The sequence below is a fragment of the Mus musculus genome, chromosome 11, assembly GCF_000001635.26.
Source record: "Mus musculus strain C57BL/6J chromosome 11, GRCm38.p6 C57BL/6J".
Lineage (NCBI taxonomy): Eukaryota > Metazoa > Chordata > Mammalia > Rodentia > Muridae > Mus > Mus musculus.
In genome coordinates this window covers 32,015,076-32,028,384 of record NC_000077.6, presented here as the reverse complement: position 1 = coordinate 32,028,384, position 13,309 = coordinate 32,015,076, and the positions used below count along the sequence as shown (strand labels likewise).

At 45.9% G+C, this 13,309-nt stretch overlaps 1 protein-coding gene across 5 annotated transcripts in view; it reads right to left on the bottom strand.

The window, feature by feature from the left end:
• Positions 1-13,309, bottom strand: part of Nsg2 (neuron specific gene family member 2) — a 59,508-nt gene that overhangs the window by 30,827 nt on the left and 15,372 nt on the right. For all 5 annotated transcript variants that reach the window (XM_030245647.1, NM_008741.4, NM_001347080.1 and 2 more), the window contains one exon: positions 10,651-10,734. In XM_030245647.1, the coding sequence (XP_030101507.1) occupies positions 10,651-10,734 (84 nt within the window). The remainder of the gene's footprint in view (positions 1-10,650; positions 10,735-13,309) is intronic.

Sequence of the window (13,309 nt, the reverse complement as noted above, 5' to 3'; positions counted from 1 at the left end):
TCAACCATATGATTTTTGTACAGTAATTGGGTTTTGTAACTACAAATGTTACCAAAACCATTTTCTTTATTTTTAAGAATGAAAATATTTTTTTTAAAGATTCCAAACCATCTACACCTCTTCATTCCCAACATCCTTTTTTTCTCTGCCTCAGAGTGAAAGAGGTTAGGGAGAAGGTATCTCCTATCTCCTAGAGACTCACTGTATGTAAAGACTTATGCTAAGCAGCTGCACACATAAATACTACTACTATTCTCTCCTGGGTGATGCTGTCCCCATTTTACCAAGAAGGAAAGCAAACCTTCCAGAAGCAAGATGATTTGCCCCTCGGCTCCACAGCCAATGAGCTGTAGAACTAACATTTGAACCCCGGCCTGTCAGTAAAATGGAAAATTAAAACGAATGTAATAATGTCCACCCAAGTGAGAGATGAACCCTCTGTAGAGAAAGTCCCTCCCAGTTGCTCATATCACAGTGCTGCAGACTGGCAGCATCCGAGGCAGAAAGCAAGGGCTGTACAGCGGTTGCCATGACAACTAGTTTTCTTGTAATTATGGAACACAGTGGAGACATGACAGACTGCATACAAAATATAGTCGCTTTGTTAAGGCCTGCCTCCCCCTCACTGTTCCAGGAGATTAAGCACTGTAAAATTTAGAAAAAAGAAATCCCATTTGAAATAGTCAGTCTTTATAGCAGGAGAGGCATGGAGACCCTGAAGGTCAGAGAGAGTGAACCCTCCACCTGTGGGGCCCCAAAGCAGCCTGCTTAGTAAGCCTTAAGAAAATGGCATGACTGTCCTGGGAAACGTCTGCTTTCCTTTTTTATCTTTTGGACCAGCACACTTTAGGGTTTGAAGCAGGGTACTTAAAGAAGAGAAAAAAAAACTATAATAAGGTTGATGTAATGATTAACAAATAAGAGATATGCAGCTAAATACAAGTAATTTAGCAAACACTTCAGTGTAGGTTGATATAGGCCATTCCCTAAATGGAATGGCGGGGTTTCCTAATTTGGAAGATAATCATGACATGGGTGCATTTGTATATATTTGCACACACAGGTACACACTTAGACACAAAGCATTCTGGGCCCAAAAAGCCTGCCTCCTTTCCTCATTGGCTGTAAGATTCTGGCTACCTCATTCACCATTCTGATCCCTAGCTTTCTTATGTACCTAGTTCTGGAGGTACAATAAATAAAAAGTGAAAAATAATTAACAAAAGCCTGGTGTATTATAGCCGTTCATTCACATGGAGTTTGATATTATGAATCATAAGTAATAATGTTTCAAATGCTGTTTGGCTTTCTGTATGCATTCTTCCCTCACTGACCCAGTGGAGGGTGTGAGAAAGCTGTCTGTGGCCCCCAGGACAGCCTCAGCAATCCAGCCAGGCAGCAGAGCTCCAGGGAAGCTCAGCGACATTAACAGAGAAATAAGAAGTGTGTGGGAACAGGGGAGTGCTTTCATCTGCCATGGAAGGGTCCCCAAGTGAGGAGACCTATAGAACCAAGGGCACATTCCAGCGGGCGGGGTTGGATTTATCTGAGCTGGATCACATGGAGCAAACATGGAATAGTAACGGAAGTGGAGGAGAGCACATGAGCAACTAGCAGATGTGGAGCTTTGTGGAGCAACTAGCAGATGTGGAAAGGCAGCTTTGTGGAGCCATGAGAGAGAACCCTGGGCAATGAGCATGCAGGGGGCCTGAAGCAGAGGACCTGCCTGGCACACCGGAACTGAGACTTTCACACAGCTGCCCATAGGAAGGAGGGAGCCTTCAGCAAGCAAAAAGGTCCTCTGGTAGTCTACTCTGACTTTGTACATCCTAGGTACAACAGAGATGGAAAGTCCAAGGATTAGGAAAGAAACATCCCTTAAGATCGAGGGTCTAGACATCCCCAGACACCCAACATGGAGGATGTTTTATCCAGACCAGTGACCTCAATCCAAGGATGAAGATCCCTGGTATGGACCCTGCCACAAGTCCTCAATGCAGGCACTGCGGTCCCACTTTAGAACTAGGAGCACTCATACTCAGGTTTAGATAAGAGCCTTAGTTTACACACTAAAACATCGACCTCTCCCATCTCTGGTGTGTCCCTCTTTTCTACAACACCTTTCACATGGTGACCAGCTCTGGAAGAGGAGGGAGATGGACAGAGGCCCCAGTTTATCTGGTGTAGATATTCCCACTGTGGTCAGTGGCTTGAAACTTCCAACAGCTTTCCCATTGCTTTGCACCTGGATAGGAACTGCATGCATTCCCATTGCATGTGTCCCCCACTGCATGCATCCCCACAGCATGCATCCCCACTGCATGTGACCCAACTGCATGTGTCCCCACTGCATGCATCCCCACAGCATGTGTCCCCACTGCATGTGTCCCCACTGCATGCATCCCCACTGCATGTGTCCCCACTGCATGTGTCCCCACTGCATGTGTCCCCACTGCATGTCCCCACTGCATGTGACCCCACTGCATGTGACCCCACTGCATGCGACCCCACTGCATGTGACCCCACTGCATGCGACCCCACTGCATGCATCCCCACTGCATGCGCCCACTGCCTATGGCCCCACTGCATGCATTCCCACTGCATACTTCTCATGGAAACCTGAACAGTCACAAGAGTCTTCTGCTAGATTCATTAGCAAGTAACTTTTCCTATCAGTGCATTTATTTACTGAGGTTTGTTGCAGTCGGGGAGACCGAGAAACCAGTAATAAAGATGACTCAGGAAGCTGGCTTTGAGGACACTGATTCCCCCATCACTTCATAAAACTCTGGAGTATTCCTCAGAAGACCCTGTAGATTTCCTTTCTCTAGGAAATATTTTATTTAAAAAATCATATTTGGTATTCCACTATTAATTAATAGTAGAACATATTCTCTCTTAAAAATCTTTTAATTAACAATGTTCACATGCAATATGTTGTGATCATATTGTCCATCCAAAAACTTCTTCCAGATTCTATCCAACTACCTATCATTCTCTGTCTGTGTCTATCTATCTATCTATCTATCTATCTATCTATCTATCTATCTATCTACCTACCTACTTATCTATCTATCTGTCATCTATCTAATCTATCATCCATCTATCTATCTATCTATCTATCTATCTATCTATCTATCTATCTATCTATCTATCTATCTATCTAATCTATCTATCTTTTTATACCAAGCACACTCCAAAGCAAGCTTCATGCCCATGAGTAGTTGGCCAACACAAAATGGACTCCATGTGTGAATGTGTGTGACTCTGTGTGTCTATATGTTTGTATCTGTATGTGTCTGTGTGTGTGTATGTGTGTGTCTGTGTGTCTATGTGTGTGTTTGTGTATCTGTGTATGTGTGTGTTTCTGTGTGTCTATGCATCTGTGTGTCTGTGTGTGTGTCCATGTGTCTGTGTGTCCATGTGTGTATGTGTGTCTCTGTGTGTGTCTGTGGCTGTGTGTGTGTCTGTGTGTGTGTCTGTGTTGGTCTGTGTATACTCTTTGTTTTGTCTTGGCATTTTTGTCGTACTGGTTTTCTATTTATTTGTTTATTTGAAAAGCCCATTTTCTCAAAGGTGACTCTAACAAGACACTTATCAACCAAACCCAAAGGCGGCATCTTTATCCTAATTTTCAGTGAGGCTCTAGCCATGGGAAACCATAGCCTTTAAACACTATGACAGCCCTTTTCTACCAAGCACTCATGTGCAAATTCTTTCCCAGTTGGATAATGACTCTGCCCTGAACTCAGCAGGCGGTTTTTAATAACGTGCCTAAAAATGTTCCTCAAAATAAAAAGGCAGCAATAAAAACCAAGACAACAGGCAATAAAGTAATATTTTAGAGCCCCAGTTGCTGCTGTCAGCAAGTATTAGAATCCCACCCATGAAAGGAAGCCCCAGTGGTTTGATGAAAAACTGGTAGAAGCAAATGGCTGTGCTGTGCTGTAAAGTGAGATCCCAGCTCCCAAGGAGCAGGGTCGGGAAGATGTGCGTAGGACTACGCCATCAGGGAGAGACTCAGAGGTCAGAGAAGGCTGGGACTGAAATGCAGATGTTGTCAATAAGACTCCCAGTGCTAACGTTGATAATACTGGGATTTTGGTTGATTGGTCATTCGCCTTCTTAGTTGTGTATTAAGAGTATCTTTGAGCACCTAGGTTAGCAGAGCTCTGGCAAGGCTCTTTGGGGCATAAAGATAAAGAGGACATGGTGGGGCAGTGAAAATGGCCTGTAGGAGGCTGAGATGGGGGACAAAGGAGCCAGGGAGAGGGCTTAACAGGTAGGCGCTGCTAAAGGAGCTGAGGAATCAGGGTGCAGAAAGGACAGGCTCTTGAGACATTGTGACTGGCATGGGGTGTCCTCTCCATGTGGTTTTGCCATGCTGATGTTGGAGGGTGTACTGGCTGGTTTTGTGTCAACTTGACACAGGTTGGAGTTATCACAGAGAAAGGAGCTTCAGTTGGGGAAGTGCCTCCATGAGATCCAGCTGTGGGGCATTTTCTTGGTTGGTGATCAAGGCGGGAGGGCCCATTGTGGGTGGTGCCATCCCTGGGCTGGAAGTCCTGGGTTCTATAAGAAAGCAGGCTGAGCAAGCCAGGGGAAATAAGCCAGTAACATCCCTCCATGGCCTCTGCATCAGCTCCTGCTTTCTGACCTGCTTAGTTCCAGTCCTGACCTCCTTTGGTGATGAATTTGGAAGTATAAGCTGAATAAACCCTTTCCTCCCCAAAATGCTTCTTGGTCATGATGTTTGTGCAGGAATAGAAACCCTGACTAAGACAGAGGGAATGCAGAGGTTGGAGCCTGAAGTTTCACAGTATAGAGAAGCAAACAAAAGAATGGCAGGAAGCTGAGGTAGATTGTAGTTGGGGCATCTCTGTCACTCAGCAGTGGCTTGCCTTGAGCAGTCCTTTCCAGCACTGGACTCCCAGGATGCAAGAAGCACAATTTTTAGGACCTTGGGGTACATTCTAGTTTTATAGCTTCTTTGTAGGGCCCAGGCTAAGCTACCTTGCTTACCCTGGCTGTATGGTCTATATCTGCCCAGAGCAGCCTTTCTGTGTGGGACAGCATACAGAAAGCACCAGATACCACTGGGACCAGGGCAGAAACCTAAAGACTGTAGAGTTCCAAAGAGTAGAAAATCAACGCTTACGAATATTTGGGTCTGAAATGTCTGCTGGAAAGGTTTTATTGTTTTCAATTGTTTGTGTGGTTATTCAATTTTAAAAAGAGCCTACCTACATTGGCTCTTTAGGAGAGATTGGGCCTTTCGCTGCAGGGTCTCCCACCTCATCTTTAATGCTTTTGCCTGAGAGGGTTCATTGGTGCTGGCTACCACTCTGGCTTCTACTCACTGGACTGAGCCCTGGGGCTGGTCTACAGGTATCTCATGACCTTTCTTCAGGTGCCTGGGCATATTCTAATGGAAGCCTATGTAGGCTGAGCTCAGCCAAGAACATGGAGGCCACCCTAGAGGACTGGGTTCACACTGCAATTCACCCAGTCACTTCACGCCTGGCCATGGCCTGGGAACTTGAAACAGCAACAGGCCAGGCATTTTTCTGCAAGCACTGGGGATCCCTGGGAGACAGAGTGGAAATGCAGACCCAACATGACCTTGTAGAGCTCAGAGGAAGCCCTAGGCCAGCTAAGATGACCAAAAAGGCTCCTACTGCAGGTGGCTAGTGGGGCTTTTGTTCTGGTTTTGTTTGTTTTGTTGTTTATTCTACACTGTGATGAGGCCCTGAAAGTACCTTGCTGTACTCTTTGTGTCTTCTGGGAACAGGCATTGAGTCAACCCTCAGTATGTCATAAAGACAAAGAAGAAAGAGGAAGAAGAGGAAGAGAAGTCAGATGGGGCAGGGCCATGTGAGGTTCGGCAGGGATTGTGAGATGCAGGGCCACCAGATAGTTTGTTTTGTGTATTTCCTGACTGAACAACTTCAGGACAGTGCCTTACTTTTGCTGGACACCCTTTTGGAGTAGCAGCAGTATCTAGGTTGCAAGGTTGTTGGAAGGAAGATGGATAAAAGAAAGCCTAAGGATGATATGATCATTTATGACTAACGTGTTGAAAAATAACCTGCCCTGGAAAAAAAAAGGCTTTTTTGTTTTGTTTTGTGCAGACCCACCAAGTTTAACACAGGTCATTGTGTGAGCAGGGATTTAGAACACGAGTTCATCAGGAGATCACAAATGAGGAGAATGTCTACCTTGCTTAAGATATATCAGTATTGGGGCTGGAGAGATGGCTTAGTGGTTAAGAGCACTGACTGCTCTTCCAGAGGTCCTGAGTTCAATTCCCAGTAACCACATGGTGGCTCACAACCATCTGGAAAAGGATCTGATGCCTTCTTCTGGTGTGTACTCATATAGATTTAAAAAAAAATCTTAAAAAAAAATCTATCAGTATCCTATAGTTCAGTAGGGAGGTTAGGACGATGTGCCATGTGGACTCTTCTGCAATTTATGACCAACTGTTGATAGGCCTATTATTACATAGTCCACTGTAGGTGGCTATGGCTGCTGTGAGATCATGGCTGTATTGTAGGGAAGACAGCAGAGGTGGGGAGGAAGTACGAGAGGTTAAGAGTGATAGTAAACAGAAGGTACTACAGACATCCTTCTTGGTAGCAGCACATCCACAGCACCTGCCTCTTCCTCAAGATCGATACTTTCCTTCATACCAAGGCTTCCTGGAGCAACAGTACCTTCCAATCTGCTGCCATCTTCAACAGTATCAGAATCTCGCACAGCAGAACTTTCAACAGCGCTTGTATCTCCATAATATCACATTCTCCATTACACCAGAAGCTTCAGGCAGCACAAATGGCCCACACTGTCACCATCCCATAACCAGTGCCCTCCACACCACCAGGATCTTCCTTTAGAACTCATCCTTCCAAAGTGTCACTACCTTTGGTTCCACCAGCACCTTCTATAGCACCAAAATTCTTCCTGAATCTGGTGCCCTGTATGTATCAGATGCCTGTATCACCAGCTCCTCCACAGCACTAGAGCTGCCCAGAACACCACAGCCTTCTATCTGTGACACCCATTCTTCAATGCAGCATAAACCTTCCACACCACCAGCTCCTCCATAATACCAGTCCATCCATGCACCAGTGCTTCCCACAGCAGAACCACAGCTTTAACACCAGAACTTTCCAGAGCCGTGGTTCTCAGCCTGTGGGTCACAGCCCCTTTGGGAATCAGATAACCTGCATATCAGATAATTACATTGTGATTCATAACAGTAGCAAAATTATAGTTATGAAGTAGCAATGAAGTAATCTTATGATTGGGGGTCCCCACAACATGAGAAACTGCATTAGAGGGTTGTAGCATTAGGAAGGTTGAGAACTGCCATTCTAAAACATCATTATGTTCTGTAGCAGGCAGTTTAACAGCATCCCCAGCTCCCAGGGCTCAGGATGGATGGATTTGTTCCTGTTAGCCTAAGGACACTCTTCAAGCCTTTTGGAAGAACCTCTGGAGATACAGAAAAACAGGGTGCACAGGGGTGGGGTAGGGGTGAGCAGCAACTGTCCGTGCTAAGCTCTCTGAGGCTGTCTGTAAAGATGTTCCCCCAGCATCTCCACCCACAGCTCCAGGCACATCTAAGGGTGGCAGCAAGCCAAACCTCCACACACCATGGCTACTCGGCTCAGAACCTCTCCCAGCCAGCATCTTGCAAAGCTTGAACCATTGGTCCAGTCAGAGAAGCCCAATCTTCCTTTCCCAGGCAAAAATAAGTTCTATGATTCTGCTCCCACAGCAGACATACGTGGTGGGTCCCTGAGCCCCAGTGAGCTTCCTCATCTAAGACCTTCAGACTCTTCTTAATTACCACACAGCTTCCTCACCCTTTTCCCCTACCACCCTGCAACCAGCAGATGCATCCTTTACAAAGCCCAGAGGAAGCTCTCTGAAGAAAGCTGAAAACCAGGCTAATTAACACTTCAAGCTTTATATAAGCAAATGAGAATCTGCTTCATTTCCATCCCCTCCCCCCTTCTTTTTGTTCCAAAAGGCAGGGCTTGTCCCCACCCACGCCTGACAGTCAAGGCTCGCAAAGGGCTGCTAGTGAAACACAAATCTCTTCTTCCAGAACTGACTTGACCCGTGAGGATCAACTGAACAAAACTGGATTAAAGGCAGTGATCAGGCCTGAACCCGGCTTAGAGCTACTCTGTTCATTATTTTAGCTGACTCATTTCTACTACAGGCAGCATGGCTGGACAGAAAGGCCAGACAGACAGGCCCAGCTCTGACACTGGCTCTGGCTTTGACACTGGGTAACTGGGCCAGCGGACTGAATCATCTCTCTGATTAATGGGGGAGTTATACCACCTCATCCACTGGGGACTCCCAGCTCGCTCTCTCTCTCTCTCTCTCTCTCTCTCTCTCTCTCTCTCTCTCTCTCTCTCTCTCTCTCTCTCTCTCTCTCTCTCGTGTGTGTGTTTGTGTGTGTGTGTGTGTGTTTGTGCACATGTGTACAAGGCAAGCATGGTCAGGGGACAATTCTATACAGTTAACTCTCTCCCCTTATGTGTGCTCTAAGAATTGAATTTAGGTCATCTTCTGAGCCATCTTGCTAGCCTAAAAAGGTAAAGCTTAAGAATTTGTAAAATAGTCCACTATAGAGATATAGTTTTATTCGTGAAATCAAGAGAAAGGTAGGAAGTCTAACCTTGTCTAATACTTTGATTTTTATATATAGCACTACTGTTAGTATTCTTATGTGTGACTCTGTGCCTTTTATGAACGACAGAGCCAAGACAAGTCAACTTTACTCCAGGGCCCGATTTGTACATATTACCCCCATTCCCTCCTGCTTGCCCCTCATAACTTTTCCCCGCAGGTGGCTGCACACAGCAGGGGCCAGTCCCCCTCGTACTAAGTCCACATTGCACAGTGGAAAACATGGTAAGATGACAGTAAATGAGCAGTCCCCGCCTTTGCTAGAGAGCCAGCATCACACACTCAGCCACTCAAATACAGATTTAGTGCAGAGAAAGACTGTCATGTGTTCTGGTTTGGTCTAATGCTTGTATTATGTTAATTGGGTCCCCAAAATTGCACGAGAATTTGCATGTAAAACACTGAGGGTCCCTGACCTCTGTTTTGATTGGTAATTAAAGTTGCCAACAGCTAATGGTTTGACAAGGAGGCAGAGGTGGGACTTTTAGGATTCCAGAGCAAGGAACAAGGAGGGAGGAAGGGATAGCTGCTGCGCTGGGAAAGGGGCAGCTGCCATGCCTGAGGTGTGCAGGACAGCTTGCCAACATGTAAGAGCCTGGGAAGAGTGGCCTCAGGGGACCCCTGACGGGGTTTAGGGCAACAAAAATGGAATATAGATTTTAATGAGTAGTAACTCAGGAATATCGGAGGGGAGTGTGTTAGCTGTGTGGAAGTTTGGGAGTGGCTCAGCCATTGAGCTGTTTAAGGCATATTAAAATATAAGGGTGTGTGTGTGTGTGTGTGTTTCATTCAGGAACCCTGAACATTGGGGTGGGTAGCGAGAAACACTTGTGCCGTCGCTGCTGCCGGCATGCTTTGAGTAGTTAATTGGCTTCAGCAACAATGAAGGGCAGAAGGAAACCCACTCCAGTACCCAGATAACCAAGGGCAGTATCTACTTTCAGCTCGTTAGGTCTGCTTTTGCGGCTATCCACTCACTAGTCTTGTCTGGATCACTACTAATTTTTACTTGGACACTTCAGTAGCCTCACAGTCTCCCATTTAACCTCTTGCCCATCACACATTATGTGAAAGACGATGCAATTTTTCTAAAGCCCAAATTCAGTCACATCCCTCCTCTACTTGAAATCCTGAAGAGGCTTCCTACCGCTTTCAACAGTCATCCACACAGCCCACAAGGCTTGAGACTACCTGCATCCTACAGACTTCTCCTGACTTATCTGGTGGTGTTCCTATTGGTGCAGCATTTTTACATCTTGCCCCTTTTCTAGAGCGCAGCCTCACTGCCCTTGTTCTTATTGGGCAGCACTCTTACAGCCTCGGGGCCTCTGCACAGGCTTTGCTCTCTCAGTCCCCAGCCCCCTCATGCCTGCTGAATGCTGGCTTCCTTCTCCTGTCAGTTCCTAAGCAGCTCCACACACACTAACCTCAGCTCCTCCTATCATCTTTACATATCATGCTTAACTGCTCTGTCCACTGCTAGTGACTAAATCTCCACCATGCCCCCACTCCTGAAAACAAAACAAAACAAAACAAAACAAAACAAAACAAAACAAAACAAAACAAAACAAAAAACAAATACACCACTGGCTTGTACCTGTCTGCTTCTTCTTCCTTCTGCTATCCATTAATGACCAAAGCTGCTGACTAAAATTTGTGTTTCTTAATATGTTCCTGTCACATTTCCTGAAGATTGTGGTGGAAACACAGGAAGAAGAGGGCAGGGGATAAATGAGAAGCTGTAGTCACTCTTTATCAATTATCAAATCTGTCGGAACCGGAGAGCTTGGGTAGCACTCTTGTCCTGGGATGAACCTCCGTGTTGAAGTCGGAGTGACTTCCATAATCCCTCCTGAAATAGCCTGTACCACTTTCCTACTCCACAGAGTCCCTGCGCCACAGCAAGTGTCCCCTTCCATTCCATCCCACTGAGGAACTGACCGTAAATTCAGCGATCTTTGGCACCCGGAACTTCCCTTTGTTCCTCTGTTCCGGCTGGTATTCTGTTCTTGTCTTCACGATCACCTGCAAAATTGGCCAAGTGTTAGCTCAGAGACAGCGTTTCTCCCTCCCTTTCCTCTGGCCACTAGAACTTGTTGTCCATCCCACAGACATCAGAGATGACAAGCCCCCTTCCAAACACACACGAATACATTCAAATAGCCCATAGCACTCTCCCATCCCAGCAGGCATGGTGACGCTGCTGATTCTGCCTCTCCGATTATGTTTGCCAGCGTTATGGGTATTACTGCCATAATCTGTATCTTACTTTGACAAAGGGAGCAGTGTATCATGGGGCCACCTTTATCAGGCAACACAATTCCAGTTTTCTACTTTTCAATGAAAACAAATGTGTGTGAGTGTCTGTGAACAAATCTGTGGATGAGTGCATGAGTGTGTGTGTGCATACTAATGATGAAACTCTGAGCCTAACATCGGCTCAGCAAGTGCTCTACCACTGAGTAACATTCTCAGCCTCTCTTTTTCCTTCTTCTTCTTGACTAAATGCATTCTTTGACAATTTCACAATTGTATGTAGCACGTCCTGCTGATTCTCAACCCCCCTCCCTCCTTGGTGCATTTCCACCCACCCTGTCAGGCCTCACTCTTCCCCACAGGTCCCTTCCCCACCTTCATGTCTCTTTGTTCTACCATCCACTTGTTTTAACCGGGACCATTTGTGTGGTCATTGGATTCTGGATTTGATCCTCTGTTAGAATGAAACTACAACTGAAAATGATGCCTGCGCCGTCCATCTCCAGAATCCATCAGTAACTAAGAGTTCAACAGGGCTAGGTAAAGCCCCCATGAGGACCTCCTGGATCCGTGATTGGCTGTTTGCAGGCCCAGTGCAGGTGGCCACAGTTGCTGTAAAATCATGTTTGGAATGGCTTTGCCATGCCTTGAATATAACATTCTTTGGATGTAGTATGTGTCACTATATATGTACACTGAAACTGATGTTTAATTATTTTTTTAATTTTGCTTTTTTGGGGAGGGCATGTACATGCAATGGTCTTTGTGTAGAGATCAGAAGGCAATATCGGCAGTCAGCTCTCAACTTCTGCATGTAAGTCCTGTGGACTACACCCTGGTTTCAGTGCCAAGTGTCTTTACCTGCTGAGCCATTTCACCAGCTCCATAGTTAATTTTTTTCATTAAAAGTTATTATTTTTTGAATTTTACCCAGAGACACTATACAGTCATTATATCTCATCCTTCTAATAATGATACAAGGTAGGGATTGCTTTGTTTTATAAATGTGGAAACTGTAGTTAGAACGTTACTAACTTGCCTAAGGCCACAAAGATGCTGCTCACTACCAACGCTAACATTTTCACAAAGGTTTCACTGACTCTGAAGTCTGTCGGCAGCTGATCTTCAGTTCCTAAACGTTTAGGCCATTTCCATAGTTTGAGTTATAAAAACAAGTTATGATTAATAAACCTGCTGGTTAATCCTTTGCAATACTCTTAATTGTAATATGATTTGGGGATTTGCACAAGGAAAAATGAAGGCATTTGCTCAGCCCATCGAATCATCTCATTTCACTAATGTCTGATGACTTGGCGGCATATTTTACCAAGCTATGCAGCCCACCTTGCAAGGAAGGCCTTCACTGGCCTCCATCCCACCTCACGGGCTGAGTAGAAGAAGAGAAACCTGAGAACGAGTTTGCAGTTATCGCCAAGTGTTATGGCCCTGTGAACACCATGGATGCTGAGTAGGCTGTAAGGTTTCATCTGAAGATGCGAGCCCCAGCCATCCATCCACACAGTCCCTTATGCGTTCCCTTTCTCAGTCTAAGCAGAGTACCCGTTACTGTTACAGGGGACTGTTTCTAGTGCCACTGGTCAGGACCAAGGCCCTCGGGAGCTCCATGCCACTCCTGATAGCAGCCTGAGTCCCATAACTTCATAGATGGGGCTTTCCTGTTCTGCCCAGGGACGATGCTGCTGCTGGTCTATTTTTATGTTCTTTTTACAGACTGCCTCACAGAGGCCCTCCCAGGATTGAATAATGTCATAAAATTCTGAAGAAGGGGAAAAGAGCATCCACTGGCCCTGACAAGCAACGCTGACATGCTATGACAAGGTCATGAAGCTAGGACACAAGGGCAAGCCAAAACTGGCAGCCAACAAGGAAATGAGGACTTTAGTTCCTCAACCACATGGAACAGAATTCGTCCAACAGCTCAAGTGTGCTTGGACCAGGATCCAGTGTAGATGACAATTTAGGACTCAGCTAACTATGCTAAGACTGCCTGACAAAACCCCCGAGGTACTAAGTTTGCATTGGCTCAGGACAGCAGCAGGAACCTAGTCCACCTGCTCACATGCTTGGACCTACTCATCTCTTCCCATGCCTTCCACACCCGTGGCTATCGATCTAAGCTCTAGCTTCTTTCCTTCACACACCAGGGGAAAGGAGTCTTTACTTCTGAGCCCTTCTTTCTGCCTCTTGGTTCGATAAACACCCTTCCCAGAGCTTCTGATAAAGCTTAAACCCTCATCATCATTGGTGTGAATTAGAAAGGACCTATATCCTGGCTGATACGTTTGAGGTTGCTTCTTTAGCATCTCTTTCCTTCCTGCACTGG